This window comes from Pseudorasbora parva, chromosome 9 (assembly GCF_024679245.1).
Source record: "Pseudorasbora parva isolate DD20220531a chromosome 9, ASM2467924v1, whole genome shotgun sequence".
Lineage (NCBI taxonomy): Eukaryota > Metazoa > Chordata > Actinopteri > Cypriniformes > Gobionidae > Pseudorasbora > Pseudorasbora parva.
Window position 1 is genome coordinate 15159775 of NC_090180.1, and position 24041 is coordinate 15183815.

The window sequence follows — 24041 nt, forward strand, 5'->3', positions numbered from 1 at the left end:
TCAGCAGTTTGCCAGTTTGACACGCGATCCAAATCATGATTCATGAACGTTTGATTCTTTATTTGAGGAACACTGAAGAGAAGACAATGCAAAATAAATTTGTATTTTTTGTTATTTTTGGACCAAAATGTATTGTCGACGCTTCAAAAGAGTCAAACTAACCAACTGATGTCACATATGGATTACTTTGATGATGTTACCTTCTGGACGTTGACAGCAAGTGGGCATACACTTACATTTAAAGGACAGAAAGCCCTCTGACTAAATCTAAATATCTTAAACTGTGCTCCGAGGATGAACAGAGGTCTTAGGGGTGTGGAACGACATTGGGATGAGTCATTAATGACATGAAATTTCAATTTTGGGAGAACTAACCCTTTAACATCTTTCCAGACCAGGTACAACCCTTCAGTGGGCTCTTTCAGTATAGGATAAAGCACCCTTCCTCTATGCATGTTAAGAAATATTTTTAAGGAACATTGAGTTCACAGTATTGCCCTAGCTTCCAAATTTCACCACCTTCGTTTTTGGGATGTGCTGGACCAACAATTTCAATCCATAGCAGCTCCACCTCACAACCTATAGGACTTGAAGGATCTGCTGCTAATGTCTTGGTGTCAGATACAACAGGACACCTTCAGGGGTCTTGCAAAGTCCATGCTTCGGTGGGCTGGCACTCTTTTGGCAGCACACGGAAGACCAACAGCTTTTTAGGTGGTCATAATGCTTTGTCTCATCAATGTTTATTATGGTTTTGAAAATTTTGAATTTGTGTGATATGTATATGATTGTGTGACATTGTTCATGTCATATACAGTCAGTAAATGTACAGTACATTAAATTCATCTTCTCAAAATGTATTAAAGTTTCACATAAAAAGAAAGAACAAGCTGAAAATACAGCAATGGCTTGTGTGTAAAAAAAATAGTCAAAGAACTTTGCCACACATTTTATAATATGTTGATACATTAGAGGTCATAATGGCAACGCCAACCTGAAATAAATAGTCAAAAGACTTTCAGCAAAATAACAAGGTTAAAATAGGGTAACTAATCCACTATTGTGAGTGCAACTCGTTTTGGCGGGGTTTCTTCTATTATGACAGCTAGTTCTGGATTAACACAGCTAAACATCCATTAAATCTATTTTACTAGACTAGGTTCAATAAAACTATGAATCTGTAACTGAAATCTGTCATTCTTAAACGTGCACTAGGTACAATTTAAACCAACTTTTGGTTATGGTTAAAATGATCAGTGGTAGGAAATAAGTTAATATTACATGGATTGGGTTGCCTCATGAGGCCAGATGTGTTGAGAACATATAACCAGCCAAATATTTTATTTGAGCACTTTATCTCAGTAACTCACCTATTACTGGACTGTTTTGCTCACTGAATAAATGAATAATGCATGACTATGATCAGAGCATTTCTACAATGGTATCGACCACAAGAACCAGCGTCTAAATTAAGTTCTGGGTGAAAATGTCCCCCTCAAAACGTCCCTACTCACGAGGTAGTACTTTTTCAAAGTTCAGGAACATCCATGGTGGGACTTGGGTGCGGAACATGCTGATTGGTTGAGTTCACGCAGCATTTTGATTGCTTTTATTTCAACCTAAACGTCTTTTGCGGTGCGTGCAGTAAGTGTGTTTGCTATTTGAATCAACAATGAATTTAAAAATATGACTGAGGCTTTATTAAGTTTATATGCAGAGGACAAAATCCAGAGGGAACTGGAAAGTCGCATGCAGTTTTGCGTCACCGGTCTAATCTTCACGGTGCTTTAGACCTCGATGGAAACGCAGACAGCAACAGTTCTTGGGGGAAAAAGTTCCCAGGACAAATTTTTCCGGGTAATTTCGGTTGAAACAAGACTCTAGTTACAATCCAAGGCCACTGCCATACTGGCATAATGAAAACCAAAAAAAGATATATAGTGCACCTTTAAGGGAGATGGGCATTTCAATTGTGTAAAACCTGGGAAAGTTGCAATTCATGGGACAGGAAGTGCTTGTATAAAGAAAAGAACAGGGAATGGTTCTGGTTTTAAAAGGAAGACCGGATTCTCTCCAGAGGGTCAGTGTCCCACATTTTAGGGTCCCAAGCCTGGAACCAGCCTGTGAACGTTGGGGGCTCGGCCCCCTGCTTTATGGTTGTGATGGGCAGCCCACGACGTCCAGAAGGATCAGAGGCCACATAATCCTTAGCTATAGACAGAGAACATATCAAAAACGTATTTAATAAAACATTAGAGTGCTTTTTTAAGCCAACCCAAAAATAAGCATCAACCTTGTTTAGTATAGGATTTTACCATTGGCTTTTTTGATTATTGCAGAATATAAGCTCTGAGATCAACAAAAGATTACCACTGTAACATCTATACCAAAATTTGAAGCCTAAATACAACACCCAGATGTAAAAAAAAAAAAAAAAAAAAAAAGGTAGGCTATAAACCAGCTATACAACATTGCATTACTTTAACATCACCATTAAACTCTAATCTTTATTTAAAAGTTAGAATAGTTTTCAAGAGCCGATTATAAAAACAATGAGGCTATGAAAGGGAACTAGCCAATAGATGTCCCTGAAACCTCTAAAGTCCAATTTAGCCACTTGTTAGACCTGCCTTTTTCAAGACAAGCAAAAACTTTTTAAAAATATGAGTGGTGATTTATAGCTGTATTTTATGTAGTAGAATAAAATATTCTGAGTTAGTGTTCACCACAGACCTTATTTCAGGTATTTAAAGAAAATCCTATTTAAAAAAAAACCCTGTTGACTTCAGGACAATGGAAACAGAAGCTCAAAAATGCTCACTCGATTTCAGGGTTTAGGATTCATTCCTACAGCACGCTATTAAAGTGCCCATATTATGGTTTTTCAAATATTCTTTTTCATGCATTGTATAATATAGCTGTTTGTGAATGTAAACGTTCTGCAAACTTGTAAAGTCAAAAATGCACGATAGATGAAGATATTGTCTCCCAAAAGAAAGAATCGCCTATACGTGTCGTTTCTTTTTCGGATCCTACTGCGTGACGGTTCTACATCACCAGAAAATACATTCACATAATGCCCGCCTATGTTGTACATTGTCCGCCCGCAAAAAACTTGACCCGCCCACAAACATAATTTTACTGATGACTGCTTCTCTAATCTCAGAGTTCAATGAGGGATTCGCAAAACGCTTGCTCTTGAAAGATGGGTCAGTACCAGTTTATTTGGACAAGCTTGTTCCTCAGAATCACAACCTGTAAGTATGAATCATTTTTGAAAAATATGTCGTTTTGTGCTTTATTTTGTGTAAGTTTATTACTCAAATACTTCTGCTAAGCAGTTGTGGGCCACTATTACCCAAAATTGTGTCTATTGATGCAGATTGTCTGTCGGTCTTACTACTTTGAGTAAAGATAAAGGATGGAGCAAGATTTATTTTACAAACATTTGCATCAGTCATTCACATTAGTGCTCAGCTAACATATGCACCGTTATTGATACAGTTACTGCATGTGCACTGCAATAAATTAGAAATATACACATCAGTTTGTTGATGGATGTACACTTATTAATGCTGATGGTGAGGAATTACAGTTGCAGCCTTTCATAATGTACCTCAAAATAAGTAGTGTATCACTGATAGTGATCCTGCTCAAGTCGTCCTTGCAATGGAGGATCGGGTTGAATGGCTAGTTCTTCCAGATGGAGCTGAAGTTCAGTTATGTAATGGGCGTTTAGATTCTGACAAGAAGATAATCACAACTAGACCATCTGGCCAATCAGAGCAGAGTAGGCTGACAGAAAGGAGGGATTTAGAGAGACCGATTCATTTGACGAGTGCCTATGTGTAAAATAAAAGTATTTTTTGGCATTTGAAGCATGTACACCTGTTATTGAGACTTTAAAATAGCATAACAGGGGCACTTTAATAGAACACACATTTTAGCGGAACAATCAGCATCTAGGCCTATGTTTTATGATGGAGGATAATGTAAGTGATTCTGCTCAGTCAAAAACAGGAAACCTAAAATGTTTATCATAAAAAAAATAAGATGGTAAACTTCACTCACCTATTTTTGGTGACTCCGTTTTTTCGACCTCATTGGCTTCTTTACCAATCCAAAGAAATATCTAGAAAGAGCAGCAGTTCTTTAACATTACAGGCATTAACTACATATGCACAAGCAGTTCCGGTCTTAACTAGTGCTTCTCAACCCTTTGACTCCAAGGCCCCTCATTATCCAAGACAACATTTGAAGGCCACCATATAGACTAAAATATTTCTGGTACTTCAACTCTAGATGTTGTTGTTTTAATCCATATTAGTGTCAAATATGGACAAACCCAACCGTTGGATTAAATTTGTTGATTCAATTTTAAACCAAACGGGTTGGATTTGTCCATATTTGATCCAAACATGGGTTGAAACAACCCAGCATTTTTTTAGAGAACAGTGACTTATTTTCAAACTTTTAAATGGACACAAACTAGGGTAAAATTAATTATATGAAATGTATGTTAATATATTTATATTACTTTTCCACTATAAGTTTGTGAAAACGGAATAAGGCTTTTTTATTATTATTTTTATCTCACAATTATGGTAATTTCTCAACAATGTCTACTTAAAATATTTTAGAAGTGGACACAACTAGCAAAAAATTCTTAAATGTCTTGAAATCACACTTGAAAATCCCCTATATAGACGTTAACTCACCTGATCCCAGGTGTCAAGCAACATGACATCATCGGTAGCCAAGTCTGACTGAGTAAAGTCTCCAGGAACTTCCTCAACCTGAGAGAAAGCACAAAACACTTACAAACCTTAGCTTTCCTCCAGCCTCCCTGTGAGGTTCTGTGAATCTTACTTACCACCAGCCGGCCCGTCTTATTGGAGCAGCCGAACAGACGTGGTGGTTTGACCGTATCTCTTAAAGTTGGAGATGTCTGGTAGTCCTTCTTCCCGCCCAAAGCAGACCAGAATCCAGCTGAAGTGAGTGTCACATAAGAAAGGAGTTAAGACAGGATCACATAATTCACCTCACTCAAAAAAAAAAAAAACATGGCAGACTCTCACCTGGTTCTTTACCCTCGGCCACATCAGTGGAATTTTTTCCCAGCACACTCACGACATACTTAGCAGCGACTATTTCTTCCTCGCTGGCACCTGCTCCTTTCCACACAAACACACAATCTGGCGTCTTCAGCACAAACACGTCATTGGTGTTTAATTTGGATGCAGATGGTTCGACCTATAATGGGAGATAAATGTAGTGATTAATGAGAAATCCTACTATATGTGTGACAGCGTCCAGACTGTGACTGACCTCTACAGCGCGTGTGGCTCTAGAAGAGCTCTGTCGGATGTGGAAGAGGCGCGTGCTGCCTGGCTTGGTCTGGCCGTCCTTGCGGGACGTGCCTCCCATATGAATGATCATTGGTTTGCCTTTGAACAGACTCATCAGGTGGGGGGGTTCCTGACCCTGTGTCACTCGCACCTGAGTAGTGTAGTCAGATGGAAAAAAATCATTTTAGCGTTTTTAATGATGGTACATGAGACTACAACTGGTAAAACTGACAACAGACCAACTATGTAGGTTCAGAGTATTATATTTATTGGTGAATTTCTTTTTGGATTCTATATATCGTATAGCAGCGCCTTTTTTGATTTTTAACAGGAATACAAGTGAGAAATGTATTTATTCCAATGATGGTAAAGCTGAATTTTCTAGCATCTTTACCCTTCAGTCTTCAGTGTCACACGATCCTTCAGAAATCATTCTGATATGGATTCAAATATGCATATTTTCTGCTCAAAGAACATTATTCTTATTATCAATGTTGAAAATTTTGTGGCCAATTTTATTTCAGGATGCTTGATGGATAGAAAGTTTAAAAGAACAGCATTTATCTGAAATAGAAAGCTTTTGTAACATTATACACTACCTTTGAATAGTATGAGATGTTTGTTTTTTAATGATTTGTTTATTTAAAAAAAATATATAATAATAATACTTTTATTCAGCAAGGATGCATTAAATTTATCAAAAGTGACAGCAAAGATAAATGCTGTCCTTTTGAACTTTCTATTCGTCAAACAATCCAGAAAAAGTATGGTACACAACTGTTTTCAGCATTGATAATAATCAGAAATGTTTCAAATCAGCATATTAGAATAATTTCTGAAGGATCTTGTGACACTGAAGACTGGAGTAATGATGCTTTGCCATCACAGGAATAAATTACATTTTAAAATATTAAAATAGAAAACAGTTATTTTAAACTGTAATTATATTTTGCAATATAGCAGTTTTTATTGTATTTTTGACCAAACAAATGCAAATAAATCCTTGGTGAGGATAAGATTTTTTAAATGGCAGTGGAGATTCTAAAGTATGCATGAATCTGATTGTATGGTTCTCTTATGTGAACTGCAACATAGACTAAGCAGAACAAACATGTTAGCCAAAAACACCACTATATCAGTGATGATAAGAACTGTTTGGGCTTTATGTACTGGAAATCTTCCCTCTGCTGTTTTCTTTCCCAAACTGATTATTCTCACCTGAACTGGAGCTCCTCCCATGGAGTCGTCCAGCTGGACAGTAAGGAAAGCAGAAGCTGCCAGCTCATCCTGAGTACACTTCAGCCCCTGCCTGCCGCACAACATCACACACACATGGAAATGATGACACTCTGTTCATATGTCAGAAGCTGCACAGATAATATGCCATAACACACTATAAACATGTTATGGACTGACCAGGTGTAGATGATATGCTGCTCTCTGCTTCCCTGTTTGTAACTGTAGAGGATGAGGTAACAGTCTCCCCCAAAGAACTGACCATAGGTAGAAGGCTCCACCGGGACACGTTCCCCTCCATCCACACGCCAGATCTGATTCAGACAAACATGAGTGTTAATCACAGACTCATCCAAGAACATTGCCTGGAACTTGATCTCCCCTTTATATGTATAAGCAGAAACATTAAACCTCTTTAATGTGTCAATTTCAAGTATAAAAATTGATTTCTGTGACTAGCAAGGAACTTCAATATTGAACATGGTTTAAATTGCATTATAGGAATGATATTTGGATCCTCACGGATGTGAGTGATGTGGAGAAGGCAAAGTGTTACTGTATTTGTTCATCTTTGTTAACGTTAGTTAATAAAAATACAGTTTTTTAATGTTAGTTCACAGTGCAGTAACTAATGTTAACAAATACAACTTTTGATTGTAACAATGTATTAGTAAATGTTGAAATTCACATTAACAAAGATGAATAAATGCTGTAGAAGGGCAGTTCATATTAACTAAAGTTGTTAACTAATGAAACCCTAATGTAAAGTCTTATTGTAAATCGGCCTATGTGGCAGAAAGTTGATTTGTTTCTCTAATATTCTACTTTAACAGCTTGCAAAGATCTGTTGTTGGCTACTTTATTATTATGATAATTTTTTTATTTTGCTAGAATTTGTTAAAACATGTTTATGCACTTTATTTAGATTACGTCCAAAAGTTTGTGGTCTGTAAGATTTTGTTTCTATTATGCCTTTTAAATGGAAAGTTCACCCAAAAATGAAATGTCTGTCATCATTTACTCAACCTCAAGTTGTTTCAAACATGTATGAATTTCTTTATTCTGTTGAACACAGAAGAAGATATTTTAAAGAATGTTTTAAAGAATGTTTGATTACAAAAATTCTTCAAAAAATATTTTCTTTTGTGTTCAGCAGAAGAAAGAACCTCATACAAGCTTGGAACAACTTAAGGGTGAGTAAATGATGACAGAACTTTCATTTTTGGGTGAACTATCCCTTTAAGTCTCTTAGGCTCAACAAGACTGCATTTATTTAATTATAAAATACAGTAAAAACAGTAACATTGTGAAATTATGTGTTTCCTATTTGAATATATTTTAAAGTTGTATTTATTCCTGTGATATCAAAGCTGAATTTTCAGCATCATTACACAGTCACATGATCCTTCAGAAATCCTTCTAATAACTCTATGGATACTTTTTTTTTCTTTGATCAATGGAAATTTCAAAAGAACAGCATTTAATTGAAATGGAAATCTTTTGTGAATTTTTAAATATATTTACTGTCATTTATTAGTGCTGTAATGCATCTGAATAAAAGAGCTGCTGAATAAAAATTAAGAAAAAAAAAATCTTGAACCCAAACGTTTGAAAAAAATGTACCTGGACTTTTCCAGAACCATCATCAACCATATTGTGCTGGGCTGCCATGGCCTTGTTGCTATGGAGGCTGGAGGCATCAAAAGGAATCTGCTTCACATTGGCTATTTTGCCTATGGTGTAGGCCTTGGTAGGGCCAGTGGTTTGGTCCTTGTCCTTCCAGTTAGAAAAGAACTGCTTGAACAGGGTGGTCTCGCCCCCTGCAGGCAGCACTTGGATCTACAGCAGAAAGCATTGAACGTACAGCATCAGCAATCCAGACATTGGCACTTTATACATCCCAAATGTAGTAAACATATCTTCAATCATATTTGATTTAAGATGTTATATAAAATTAGCAGACATATAAACCTGCACGTATTCAGACATGTATTATTGTATGATCATATAGATTGTTTCAAAATGCTGATTTTCACAAACCAGAAGTGTGTTGGCAACACTTAACAATAAGTTCTCATTTGTTAACATTAGTTAACTATTTAACTAGTTAACTATTAACCGTGAGAATTTTTTCAACAGCATTTATTAACTTTTGATAATGTTAATTAACCAAACTGTTCACGTTCATGTCAGTTCACACTGGGAACTAACATGAATGTGAACAGTTTGATTAACTACCATTATCAAAAGTTAATAAATGCTGTTGAAAAAATTCTTTAATGCTAGTTAAAGCATTCATTTTAACAGATGAGAGCTTACTGTAAAGTGTTACCAGTGTGTGTGTTTAAAAAGCTCATTGTGTATGTACCTGTGTTTTACTAGAGTAGTTCTTCTCTTTAATGAACTGCTCTGCTGATTTCATAGCCGCTTTGCGTTCAGATGTGTTTGCATTCGGTCCTGCCGGGAAAGGGTAGACAGAGGCATGCGCTGAATGAAGCTCTTTCATCTTTATGAAAAATATGTGGCACATTTAAACAAAGAGTCTTTGCATGCCAGCGTGGCAGGAAACAAAAAACACGCCGAGATGGTATCAGTGTGACATTTGTATAATAAGATTTAAGATAAAAGACATATTAAATGCCTAAACTGATTCCTACTGTTGGATGACATTAATTAAATCTTGCACGGTCTAATGACATCAGATGAAAAGGAAAGTTGGTTCGGGCCGGTACAAGCTATTTCATTTTGAATTTGAACTTTTTAATTTGAATTTGTTTTCTTTGGAACAAATTGCACCAATGAATGATGCACGATACGATTAGGAATGTTTATTAGTTGACATGAGTTAACAACTCACACACATTGAGAGACACACCTTTCCATACAAACACATTCTTATCAACTCCATTGTCCAGGATGTAGCACTCTTCAGGGGACATCATCTCCTGCTTGAATGGGCTGGTCGGGGCCACGATAGACGTTTTCATGGAGCCAGAGGCATCTGAGATCTACAATAACAATAGTAAACCAAAGGACAACAACCATACATGAATTGAAAAGAGATATGTAAATAAAGGTGTTGAACGGTTAGAAAATATAGATAATGAGAAACACATTTTGTCCTTGTGTGAATGATGTTGGCAGCATTTTAGGCTTTACAGCTGTCAGCTGTGTAAATGTAAAACACATAAATAATTAAAGGTCCCGTTCTTCGCGATTCCATCTTTCAAACTTTAGTAAGTGTGTAATGTTGCTGTTAGAGCATAAATAATACCTGTAAAATTATAAAGCTCAAAGTTCAATGCCAAGCGAGATATTTTATTTAACAGAAGTTCCCTTTCAAAGCCTACAGTGAACGGCCGGTTTGGACTACAGCAGGAAGTGCAGGGATGTAATGACGTCACTAGAACCGTTTGTTGACTAACCCTCCGCCCACAAGAACACGCAAAAAGGGGGCGTGGTCTTGTTGATCTCCCACGTGGAGAAGAGCGCGCATTCAGCGCTTGCATCTCCCCGTTATGGTAAGAGGCGGGACCTTTCTGGGCAAAGTGCGCTAAGCTGCTGTCCAATCACAACACGGGAAGCGCTGGCCCAATCAGAACTCGTTACGTGTTTCTGAAGGAGGGACTTCATAGAACAAGGAAATCCTCAGGCCGTTTTTAGGACAGAGGAAACAGCGCTGTACAGATAAGTCAATTGTGTGAAAAATACTGTGTTTTTTACACGCGAAACATGAACTCATGTTATATTGCACACTGTAAACATAATCAGAGCTTCGAAAACACGCAAAGAATGGGACCTTTAAGAACTGAATAAGAACCAATCACCTGCTTGTACTACGCTCTAAAAGTATGTACTCTTTTTGTGATGAAAAAGTACATACTTTTGAGTGTGTGGCAGAAGATTAGGCAAGCTTTGTCTCTTGGTTAAAAGCATCCTGTCACCGTTTAAACTGCTCGGTCGATCATCTAGTCACATTTAACATATTCAATGTTTTGTTTCATTTGATTTCCTACTGTACTGGAGTGAAATGTAGCAGCACATTGATCTGCCTGCTGTGGGTCTTTCATGTGGATAATTCTCTTCGTGTGTTTAAATAACGATGCATTTAAAAGTTAAAGGGATAGTTCACCCAAAAATCAAAATCAGCCCATGATTTACTCACGCTCAAGCCATCCTGGGTGTATATGACATTCTTCTTTCAGACTAATACTATCAGAGTTATGTAACAAAATGTCCTGGCTGTTCCAAGCTTTATAATGGCAGTGAATGGCTGTTCCTGTTTTGAAGTCTACGAAAGTGGGTCTATCTATCATAAAAGTAATCCACACACGGCTCCGGGGGGTTAATAAAGGCCTTCTGAAGCCAATTGATGCGCTTGTGTATGAAAAATATCCATATATAAAACGTAATCTCTTACTTATGCCAAATTATTTTTTTTATTATTGCATTATATTAATAATTAAAGGAACTGTAAGCAAGAAATGCATTTCAATTAATCATAAAATTGCCCTGATGACTAGACATTAAGAAATCATGTTAATTTCAAATACTTATATCACTAACAGTAGTCCGGCCAGGATGTTGTCATTTAAAAGTTGTTTTTGTAGCCCTCAACTGATGTTGATGTTGACATGTTGTGTTTTGGCCTGAAGCACCACCCTCCACCTATCTACCAATCACAAAGTCAATAGTGTTTCGGATTTCGGGTTGCCAGATCTGCTCTAGTTACCACAGCTGCAGCTACAAAACACTCCTGCAGCCTATCTGGAAACCTCGGGTCAAGGGGGAGGGGGAGAGGGGATACACCGCTCTAGTGATTTGAAAGTGATTGCAGTACCAGTTTTGGCCACAAGCTTACATACACTTCCTTTAATTGTATTAATAACTGTCGTATGCTCATTTACGAGACTATGACATTCCAGCATATGACATAGGACGCTATGTCTAATATGATGGTTCTCGCGAGAACTAAGTTTTGTTTCGCTCTATCCTATGTGGTTCCGCGTTCGTCACTGGAACATACACTACGTCTGCTCCCTACGTCACACACTGGAACGTCAGTGTCTAGTAAACACCGTACGACATTTAGCGGAAGTTAGAGATTTCGCTTCAGAAGGCCTTTATTACCCCATCCCCCATCCCCCGGAGCCGTGTGCATTACGTTTATGTAGGATAGACTTTTATGGACTTCAAAACAGAAACAGCCATTAATTCCCATTAAAATCCTTGGAAGACACAGGACATTTTTAATGCAACTCCAATTGTGTTTGTCTGAAAGAAGAATGTCATATAAATGGCTTGAGGGTGAGTAAATTATGGATCATTTTTGGGTGGAATAACCCTTTAATGACCAAACATATCTTTATAAAAGTCTACAGTGTTGTTCCAGAAGTGGATAACATTGATTCCATATTTTTCCTTATACTGATCATTAATAAACTCCTTTATCGAAACCTCTCTACTTAACCATCATTCTCAGATATATCCGCCATGCCCGTTTGTAGTTTTTAACACTTTTTAATTGTGTTTGTAGTTCTAATCCAGTTCTCATCCAACACACAATGGGTTGAGGGCACTAACGGAAACAGTAAACCACCCGGGTATCATTGAAATAGTCAATTCAACATTCTTCCATTTGAGACACTAATTCTAATTTTGGTAGTATATAGGATGGATAGTATGCAGCATTCCTTGTCAAAGGAAGTCGTCATCGGACACGATGGACAGCAATTGAGTATGCAGCATTTATTACCATGTACAACGCTGCCTTCTTCTTGTTGCCGGTTTCCACTGCCTCATCGTCTGGAGTTGCTGGGTTGATGGCGGCCTTTATGGGCCCAAGAGCCTACGGGAGGAAATACAGGATTAAGGCCCATATGGACACAGTGGGGCTTTATTTCTAACACTCATCTGATGCCAAGTGGTCCTACCATTCAACCCTGTGCTGAATGACCTGACAGCAGACTGAATATTTGGCATGTAAAACTCTTCCTCTTTCATTAAACACATGATGGATGCATTCTCATTAGCAAAAATACACAAGCCAGAGCCAGAAGACAAACAAACAAGCTATTGTGCCAAGTTTTACATCAGGCCCCGATGGTGACCATACCGAAATATGTGGTCATTAAAGGGGGGGTGAAATGCTGTTTCATGCATACTGAGCTTTTTACACTGTTAAAGACTTGGATTCCCATCCTAAACATAGACAAAGTTTCAAAAACTAATGTTGGACGTTTGATGGAGTATTTCTGTGTTAAAAATACTCCTTCCGGTTTCTCACAAGTTTCGGAGAGTTTTTTTCGAGTATGGGACGACTTGACGTTAATAGATCGGAAGGTCCTTGTATGGGCCGTACGGGCTCTTCTCCCGGTAGGGTGCGCGCGCGTGACTAGAGCGAGAGAGGAAATGCACGGCCATAAACACTCAGGTGCAGATCCAGTCGATCCAGGCGCCGCGCCCCACTTTATTCCTATGGGCGACTTCAACGCTTCAGCACAGCATTCCGGGAAGGCAGCGCTGCATTTGACCCGATTTGAACGCAGAAATGACGGGAAGCTTCACAACATCGCTTCAGTCGCGACGCAAAAGTGGATCTCCACCGTTCACTGCTGTCACAGGACTTCACCAAATCAAAGAAGTGTGTTTTTGACGGAGCGGTCCCAGCGATAAAGGTTCGGTCCTGCTTTGGAAGCAGCCGGTGAGTAAAACTGCTTTAAATTTCTATGCTGTTGGCTCGTTGCGTGAGTAAACATCAGTAAACGTCACGATCGCGTACTTCGTTATTCAAATGCTCTAACGGCTCTATTGTTGTTCTGTATAACGTTACACTAGTCTGACGTGCAAAACCGTTTTGCTTGCTACTGCTAAGGTTTAATCACATACAATAGTCCATAAACCGAATCATGTCATCATAAACTGCGAGTAAAGACACACAAATGTTGACAGGACACTAAATACAGTACATACCACAGAGACGGACGTCCTGCTGTTGCCGTTTCTCCTGTTCAATTTATTTCAGCCTCCGAATGATTCTGGATCATTATCTGAGATAGCCATGAGTTTCTCCACGCTTGAGGACGTCACCGCTTTGCGTGCTTGTCATTCTTTAGCTCCGCCCACACGATACGCCTCCAGGCGCTCGTTTTTTTCCGGAAAGACTCGGTACAGCCCATATTTCTTTTATAAATATAATAAAACTAAAGACTTTTCGGAGATATGAAGGATCCAATACTACTCTATAGGTACTCAAGATTGACATGAGATTGACTGAAACTGAGTGTTTCACCCCCCCTGTAAGCAACCATGGAAATATAACACTGCATTACTTTTTTTTTTTTTAAGCTACTAATTTTTGGCAATTTTTGTTAGTGTCAGCTTTGAACATTTTGAATTTAACCAGCAAACACAAACAAATAAAATGAGAGGGATTCTGAAGTGGATTAGAAAAGTTGAGCTTGAATCTTTAACTCACTTCAGTCAGAGCATCTGGTTCAGCCCCATCCTCCACCATGATCAGCTTGGCCCTGCCGTTCCTCTCATTGTCCCGGATATCGATGGCCAACTGGGAGGCCTTCAGACGCTCAAAACGATTGCAGTCACTGCCACACCACTGATAAATTTCCTATCGAAAAATGAGAGAAGTGTCTTAAAATCGAACTAACTAAAATAAACACTACGATTCAAATGTTTATAGTCAGTAAGTTTTTATTTTAAAAGATAGGAATTAATTAATTAATACTATTATTCAGCAAGAATGTATTAAGTTGATCAAGGGCGACTGTGAATAATAATGCTACAAAATATTAGTATTATTTCAAATAAATATTGGTCTTTTTAAATTTCTATTCATCAAGAATTCTGGAAAAAAATGTATACCGTTTCCACAAAAATATTACACTTTTCAACATTGATAATAATAATAATAATAATAATAATAATAATAATAATAATACATGTTTTTTGAACAGTAAATAATAAAAAACTGTACAAACCCCAAACTTCTGAACATTAGCGTACATAAAAACAATAATTAAATATTTTGGTATAGTAAAAATAGAAAAGAAGCTAAATTATGTTTTTCAACAATCAATTAAACAATAACAATATTATTTGTGTCTCCTAGAATACATTCACATGTATCCAAGGTATAAAAACACTGTCTGAAACAGGTCGATACAGAATGATACAGTCTCCCTCCTTTCCATGAGCCTACTCTGTGTTTTGATTGGTCAGACGGCTCAGTCTTGTTGTGATTAGTCTACCGCTTACAGCACATAGACTGGCATTATGTAAATTTTAGTGCAGGGCAATCGATTAATCGCATCCAAACTAAAAGTTTTGTGTTAACATAATATATGTGTGGGACTGTGTATAAATTATTATGTAATATATAAATACACACACATGCATGTATATATTTTGGAAATATTTGCATGTACATACTATATACATATTTATATAATTGATCTTATTTATAAACATTTTATATATAAATATAACAGTTTTCTTAAATACGTATATACAAGCAGTGTGTGTATTTATATGTTCATAATAATTATACATAGCACACATATTATGTAAACAAGACAAACTTTTATTTTAAGTGTGAATAATCGCGATTAATCGATTGCCCAGAACTAGTAAATCTGTGTTTTTATGTAGGTATGTAACAGGAAGTAAGACTGGAATTACTGACGACTCATTTCTAGGGGTGACCCCTAATAGTCGAAGATTCGATGCATCGATATGCAGGACCGGATTCGACCACTGATCTCATGGTCGAATGTTCGCGGGTGTTGTGAAACAAGGATCATACCATTTTGGCAATATGGGGGTGCTCAATATTAGTGTTATAAAGACGTGTCGCGGCACTGAGTGATCGCCCCTTTAAGGGCACTGAGCTTCGCACCAGACGTGGCACGCCTTTAAAATTCGAACACATATACCGACGGTGGCATTCGGCGCCTGTCCACGGCGATTAAATGTATGTTTCCCTCAAATCGTGAATGTACATACTGATTTCACCCTGTGCTACAAGACACACTCATCGTGCAGCTCTTCTGTCAGAAGTCGATTCAAAATTGAGCTTGCGCGTATATAATGTTCACGTCTGCCTGGTGTGAGATCCCTGCGACACGGCGCTGAGCTTCAGTCCGGTGTGCGACCCCCTTTAGGCACAATCGGCTTAAGAACGTGCATATAAACGCACTCAGTGTTCTTTTCCTCTCTAGGCAGGTATTTTTTTAGGTTTACTTATCAAAATGTTCTTTTATATATGTGTGTGATGTTCTGTGTTTCGATCTCGGCTTTTTAATGTTATGAGAGATACGGTTAATTTACGAATGTGTAGTGTAGCCTAGTTTTGATCACTTTATTAAAAGTGGTGGCTGTGTGCCGTGTGTAAAATAAAATAAAAATAGTCTTAGCCTCCTACTGACTAGTGTCCTGCCCTTCCCAACCCGTTTATACCGTTTATTTTTTACAGTCTATGGTTTACACACACATATATGATTCGAATATCGGTCGACCATAAAGAGATTCGAAAATTCTGATTCGAATGTGTAAATCCTTAGTCGGGGACACCCCCACCCATTTCACCAGTTCAGAATCGATTCTTGCTTTTAGGAGACAATAACTTTATTTGTTGTGCACTTTGATCTTTGCAGACTTTACAGACCTATTACTATTACATTACATTGCAGACCTATTTAACAGTTTTCTAATCTGTCACAATAATATGTCTTTGAGTGTATTGCAATCATTTTTTTATTAACTATTTTATTTTTTATTAATGTCATTAATTCCATTTAAACTTTTTCTTTCGGCAGCTCTAATTGTTATAGGAAAGTACAGAAATAATAAAATGAGTCGTCAGGTTCAGATATCCATACCTTCCCCAGGTCTACAATAAAGCAGTCTCCTTTGTTAAAGCTGCTCCAGGACATCTCCACCTCGGTGGCTCTGATGGCCCTCCTGCCCTTGATGTGCAGCAGACGCTTAACATCCACATCATTGGTCGACACGTGATGGAAGCCGGACGCAACCCCCCCTTGCTGAGGAGTCAAGAAAGACAGTTCACTCATTCCATTACGTAAAATCATACTGGGATAGTTGCCAAAATAGACAGCTAAAACACAAGCATAGAGCTAAATGCAAACCACTCAGCAGAGTGCTTCTCAAAGAGCCACGCAAACTTACTGAGCTAAACAAAATGGTGAATATAATGGAAAGAATGTGGCATGACTAAACAGTAATGGATGTTTTAGAGCCATAATTGACTCAACCCTGGTGGCTTCTACAAAGCAAAGCCAGCAGGGAGTCTACTTTTGCATTCTCACTGCAAGTTAATGATGAACTCTGCTTCCGAGCAGGGCCATTTTCATTAATACAAAGCTGAGTTTACCTTATACTTGATGCCAGACTTAAAGTAGCCCAGGAAGGCAAGCGACTCGTTGTTTTGGACCTCGCGGAACTGAACGGGACCACCTCCGAGAAAGTCATCCAGCTGTGTGGAGAAGATAGCCGCAGCTCCACTTTCATCTTGAGAACACTCGTTCCCTGAAAGAGACGGAAATCGTCACAGGAGAATTAATGGAATGGTTTGTTTGTTGGTGCTTATTAATATAGCCAAAAATACATAAAAATGTTATCCAGTGATGTCAATACAAATTCTATATTACAATTCATTTTGATATTTTCTTGGGGCATATAATCCAAAATATTATAGGGTGACATAACTGTGCTGAGTCATAAGGAAAAAGCCTCAATAAAAGAATGAAATTCTTAAAAAGCAATCCTTATTTTGATTAATATGTTATTCTAATAAGCATAAAACAGTAAATCATAGAGTTATCATGTGTTATTTTTGTATTATTTATATAATATTATATTTTGATTTAGGTTTTTTTATGTTCTTTTTAATGGTAGTTTTAGTCATTTTGTTTTGTGCTATTGTCATTTTTGTTAGTTCTAGTTTTTTTTAGTTGTCACACTCATAGTTTAATAGTTTTAGTTAACAATAACATACCTGGTGTGTCTTAAAATATCAAATAATTTGGCCCCTTTTCGACAAATCAATGTTAGTCCAGATGTTAAAAATATGGTACACCTGCCCAAAAAAATATTATATTTCTGACTGAAAAATAAACTTTTACAAAAAAATAATAATACAAAAGACAGTGAAAACTCGTTTCTAGGCCTTATTAGATTCGTGTCAGTGAAAAACTGTCCTACAAATTACAGGAACACAACTGAGCTCACTTGCCAGGCAGCAACCAAATGAAAACCCCAAAGTGGCCACATGGTGCACATTATGAGTTTTTCCACTCTGTGTCCTCAAATAAACCTTTTCTTCTCACACTACAGATCCAGTCAAAGGTCTGAGAACAACTATGGTTTGGAGCATGCCTTCAAGCACAACGAATGTGCTTTTTAAAAACACTCCTTTTGAGTTTAAACCACTGGGTGGGACGAAAACAGTTTCTCACTGAGTCTCTGGAATTGAGCAGGGAACCACGTGAACCTAAGTGGGCTGAGAGCCAACATTTGATGCACTGTCACACAAACAATTGAAGGCATGTTGTAATTCATGGAGGTGACTAAATAACCTCATAGTGACTACCCTTCTAAGATATGCCGACTGTTCTTGGACTAACAAATTTCTCCTCAGGGGTAGGAGGGATTGTCTTAAGTAAAACATAGAAAATACGTGCACTTTCAGAATGCATTCACACTCAATGAACTACTGGGAAAAGATCATGAGTCAGCATAATGCCTACGGGTTTTCAGTTTCTAAGAACAAACAAAAGAAGTTATTAGCTTTATTATACTTAAAGGTGGGGTAAGCCGTTTTACTAAATGGACTTGGGCCAAGTCCAATAACAAACTTGTAGCCAATCAGCAGGTAAGGGGCGTGTCTACTAATGCTGGTGAGAAGAGAGCGCTCAGTGCACGTCATTATTCAAAACACACGACACACGACGGACATTAGCCGAGAACTAATATATGCTGGCTATTGCTTGAATATGCTTGTGAGTCATGTTTGCATGTTTGTCCATTTGCGATCGTATTGTCACTCACTTCAGCGATGATAAAGACCCATTAATTTCCACACCGTACGGAGCATCTAAATCTCCTCACTGTCTGTTTCATGCGTCAGCTCACAAAATGTGTCTGACCAGTAAGATACTTTACTCCTAATATATGTTTGTTTCCTCTTTTCATGATCTATATAACCCTTACCCAGTCATAATTGTAATATGTCATTACTGTTGCGCTCGTGTCCTGTTGAGTTGTCAATAGAACGGTTTGTGTTTTTGTGATCGCGATAACTCTCTAATCTGGTCATAATTGTAATATGTTCATTAGTTAGATTGTCGTGCTTGTGTACTCTCCAGTTGTGTTGAGAACGGTTTGTGTTTTTGTGATGGAAGGGGTGACTTCTTCATTGAATATTCGACCTGGATTAGTAACACACAGATTCTGCCATAGACATTGCCTGGATCATGTATTTGAGGGCAGAGCTATCAAAAAAGGGCCGAGACCCTTTTGGGGGTATAGGGTGTGTGTTTGTTTTGGTGATTTGAAATATCTACAATGGTTACCAGAAAGCACTTACCCACATTTAAAGGCAAGGTAGGTGATTTGTTCCAGAAATTGTTTTTGTTATGCTGTTTGAAAGTCTCTTCACATCCTGATAGCAATCACTAAGTTAAGTGTTCTAAACGTATTTATATGTGTGTATATATATATATATATATATATATATATATATATATATATTATATATATATATATCTGTGGAAGGTGTAGGACCATAAAATGTTCGTCCAATCATTGCATTCAGTGCCATGTCCTACTTGCCTGTCAACCTATGTACATTCAATACTTCCGCACACCTGCTTGCACAGATATCACACATCATAATGCCAATTTACTCAATAGTATTTCGACACCACGGGTTGCCAGTTGTTGGAAATTACAGCGCATTGCTGCCATGGAAGCCAGCAAACAAACTGGGTCAGAGATCACAGATTCTATCCAACCTAAAAAGCCTCAGAATCAATCTAAAATCTCAATGAATGGAATGACATTAAAATGGGGATAAAGTTGCGCTCGTTCCTGTTGCGTGTTCTCAAACTGGCAACCTGCGTGCGCGTCGAGTCTGAGGAGGAGGGCGGGGCAAACTATATTGTGTACTGCAGTACCTATTTCAACCGCTAGCTGTCATTCTTACATACAGCACTTTTAAACTAGCCGGACACATAGCGACATAGGAACAATGTGAAACCATACAGGCAAAAAGCACTTTCTTTCACGTTAAGAAATTATTTCATCTTAACACGACTATAATTATGTGTATTCAGGCAGTGAGCAATGGGCTTTGAATATAATAATAAATAATTACGTTAGTGCGCGGTAAAATAATTGTCGGTGTTATTTAATTAATGCGTTAATGCAGTACGCGTTAACTTACCCAGCCCTAATTATATTATATTATATAATTAATATAATATAATATAATATAATATAATATAATATAATATAATATAATATAATATAATATAATATAATATAATATTATATTATATTATATTATAAATAATTAGTTAATAAATAATACAATTTAATTTGATCTTAAATATATTTCATATATACAGTGAAAGAGTAAGAAAAACTGCGTCATAGCTTTATCTGCAAGGCTTCTCTGAATAACGTAGATTTAGGCAAATGTACAGCTGGCTAATAGGTTGGCTAATGGGCTAATAGGCCAGCTAATGGGTTTGTATAAAAGGTGTTTATTTTTGTTTACTGATTTTGAGAATGACACATTTGGCATTGCTTGAGGATCTGGCAGGACATACTACTTCCTTCATCATCTATAATGGACTCATGCTTAGTTATGTGCATCTCAGCAGTTCAAACTGCCCTGTCAATCATTGTCACAGTTCAAATCCTCCACATTCAGTTTAATTTCCTACCCTATTGGAGAGAAATGTAGCCGGACTTCGATCTGCCATTTGTGGGCAAACTTAAACTCCTGTTTGCAGTTTAAATATAATGATTCTTTAAAAAGTTAATGGCCAAATGTGTAATTACAAAAGTTCACATTGCTGCTGCAGGTGAAATATAATATGGAAAACACAGAATAAATATCTTTTTGTCAGGCTAAATACTGATAAATGATCACTCAAACCCCTTTATCTAAATCTCTCTACTTAACCGTCGGACTCGCACATCCATCATGTTTGTAGTTTTTTAACACTTTTTTATCCGCGTTTGTAGATCTTATCGAAATCACGCCAAACTCGCAATGGGTCGTGGGCAATATCAGCCGTTAGTGTGCGTCGATCTGAACTTCGAATTCTGACCGGAAAAAGTAAACCGTCAGGGTATCTTTGGAATACTCTTTTCAACATATCTTCAACATATCTCTTTCGACATACTAATTCTTATATCGAATACTATTTAGTATGGATAGTATGCGAATTGGGACGCCGGGAGTCACTTGTTTCATTCCTGTATGAATCAGTGTTGTTGAATCGGCTGAATGAATGATTCACTGACTCATTAATAAAGACAAATGTCAAATTAACAGGCAAAAAGTTCCATTTAGCAATGCATGAAGATTACACAGAAGTCACTTTCAAAATAAGCAATCTTCTATTGGTCAATGTGACAAATTCAGGTGACCTATTTGAATCCGTGGTTCGCCGTGTGTAAAAAGATATATTAAAATCAAAGTACATCATTTGGTAAAATGCATCAGCAGCATTTGGCTCTGAGAATATGCTGTTACAGGCAATAGTGATGCTTCTAACTCAAACACTAGGTGTATCACTTACCTATCCACATGTGTATATAGTAGGAGGGTGCTGTGGTGGTGTACAGCAGGAGGTAGGCGTCACCCGTATAGAAGTTGCCATAGAGATTCTTAGGCACCGGCTTCAGGTCCATGTTCTCAATGCGCCATATCTGCAGACCAGGAGCCTTTCCTGCAGTATTAAACTCCTTATGGGCCACCATAGTGACTGGAGGGGAAACAGAAGATAAAAGGTTTGGATGTCTATTAAGAACGTTTACGTCATACTGGGAAAATGAGAAATATCTAGTGGTGCAAACAAAGGAGAACAAAAATAGGCTTTAGAGAAATAAGAAGTATCTGTTCCTCTGAGAAAGCTCTGGTTAGTGCCTGAGGGCTATATGATGTCCACATCTTCTGACGTCGCTGATTCAGGAATCACGGAAACCTATAAAACATGCAATCTGGCGAAATATGGCGACTATCTGCTGCAGCATTTACTCACATGCAAACATTCAGATGCAAATGCGATGCACCATACATCACACCTGTGTCTGTGACAGGACAGATAAGACTGAGCCTTTGAAAAGAGGACGTTAGTCATCCTAGTGTTTACTACCTTAAACAGCTGATAAGAAAGAGAAACACATGATCAAGGTGATAAACTTGACTTAGGCACTACCTGAACGGAACTAACTAAAGAGTCAATATTAGCGTGCCTCAGAAACTAATCTAAAGCAGTTCTGCCTTTTGGTTACATTTTATTTTAAGGTGTCATTGTTACAGTTAAATTATATATTTAGGTACTGAGTTATATTAAATAGCTACATGTACTTATACGGGTAGGATTAGGTTTTGGTTGGGGGTTGCATGCAATACTATACTGTTATTACTATGTTGAGTACATGTAACATATGTAACAAGGACACTTTTAAAATAAAGTGTTATCTGCTTTTTATATAATGGTTTATATAAAATGGTAATCAATAAAGGACATTATGAATTCTTCAGTCAAGTAATACATTGTTACATAAGTGGTTTTCGTGCTAGTATATGAAATATAATGCATCCATGCTAATGCAGCCCATCTACAGCTAATGCTTATGGGTTTTCTTTTGCTGATCTCCATTTGAAATATACATGCTGGACATGGTGTTTAAGCACAAAAACCACAACATGCAAATGTATGCGTTTATATATTTCCTGCAGCGGATGTAAATGGCTTTCTGAGGAACTTCTCATTACATTATTAGTCCTATCTGTTTTACTTATCAAATAGAACATTTTTTAGATTTTTGAAAGAAGGCTCTTATGCTCAACAAGGCTGCATTATATTTTGAATGGATCAAAAATACAGAAAAAGCATAACAATTGGGAAATATTATTACAGTTTAACATTGACGTTTTCTATTTTAAAATACTTTAAAACCTAATTTATTCCTGTGACGCAAAGCTGAATTTTCAGCATCATAACTTCAGTTTTCAGTGTCACATGATCATTCTAATATGATGATTTTTTATTTTATTTTCAATATATTTTTGTGGATACAGATTATTATTATTATTTTTTCTGGTTTCTTTGATTAATAATAATAAAAAAAATTTAAACAGTATTTTTTATACATTTCAATATTTATAATATTGAATAATTTATAATATTTTGTAATATTATAAATTTATTTATTTTTACTCTAACTAGCCTATATGTATGTATTAGCCTATAGGCTATATGTAGGCTATATAAATATATTATTTATAAGCTAAATCAAGACGGAAAAGCCGACATTGTTCCTATAATCAGAATAAACTACCAAATGCAACTACACGAATCTGCATATAACGGAACTTGCATTTAAGATAGGCCTATTACATAATTACAAATCCTGCAACGATTTTATTCTTTTTTTATTCTTTCTCTGCTGTACTGTTATAGCCTACTTTATTCAAAGCATGTTACTTTTCTGCGGAGAAAAGAATCACAGTGCACTTTAAACACTACAGAAAACTAGACTTTGTCTCATAAAGGGGTGATCGTGACGTTCATTAAACCGCTTTCACATCTGGATAACATATTTTGCAAACTCCGAGTTCTTGTGTATATGCACAGTAGATAAGCCATAGCCTGTACCACACACAGTTCACAGTTCAACACCACTGCATTGCTTGATGGGGGGGAAACCACTCATTCGTTTAGTCTTCATTATGTAGAGAGAGATACAACAGAATAATGAAAATAACTTACGAGATTTGTGGCAGACGCAGGAGGCTGTCAGTGCACGAGAAAAGGCGATGTGTTGGTAGACAAAGTGTAGAATTTCTTTTTCCGAATCCGCGCTTTAACTGGAAGGAGTGTCTGTGTGGCAGGGGCGTGTTTCAAAACACGGGCGAGCTTCCAACAAACCTGATGTCTGTCACTAGACAGCATGTTTGGCCATTAGAACAACAAAAAACATAAAAATAAAATGCGTTTATAAGTTTTGTCAGCTTAGAGAGGTTCACTTGGCATATCTGCCTTAATGTGATTGATTCTTAAAACGTTTGTTTTGTTAGATTTACAGACAAAACGTGTAACTGTCTCTTGGTATAGTATTTTTCAACACATTTATCATTTACAACTCTCGGTGTTTTTTTGTTGTTGTTGTTTTTTTGCC

The 24041-nt window shown here is 37.2% G+C and overlaps 1 protein-coding gene across 1 annotated transcript; it reads right to left on the minus strand.

Annotated features, from left to right (window-relative positions):
* Positions 1-702: 702 nt before the first annotated feature.
* On the minus strand, positions 703-23818 carry scinlb (scinderin like b). The gene is made up of 17 exons (XM_067454058.1): positions 23633-23818; positions 21434-21619; positions 16993-17147; positions 16481-16642; positions 14062-14211; positions 12340-12432; positions 9460-9592; positions 8953-9041; positions 8208-8423; positions 6765-6898; positions 6567-6657; positions 5329-5499; positions 5079-5253; positions 4874-4989; positions 4719-4796; positions 4072-4132; positions 703-2211 (listed from the first exon to the last, which is right to left on the minus strand). Exons 2-17 carry the CDS (start codon positions 21612-21614, stop codon positions 2051-2053), a joined length of 2166 nt encoding a protein of 721 aa, XP_067310159.1. The 5' UTR covers positions 21615-21619; positions 23633-23818; the 3' UTR covers positions 703-2050.
* Between the last annotated feature and the right edge of the window lie 223 nt (positions 23819-24041).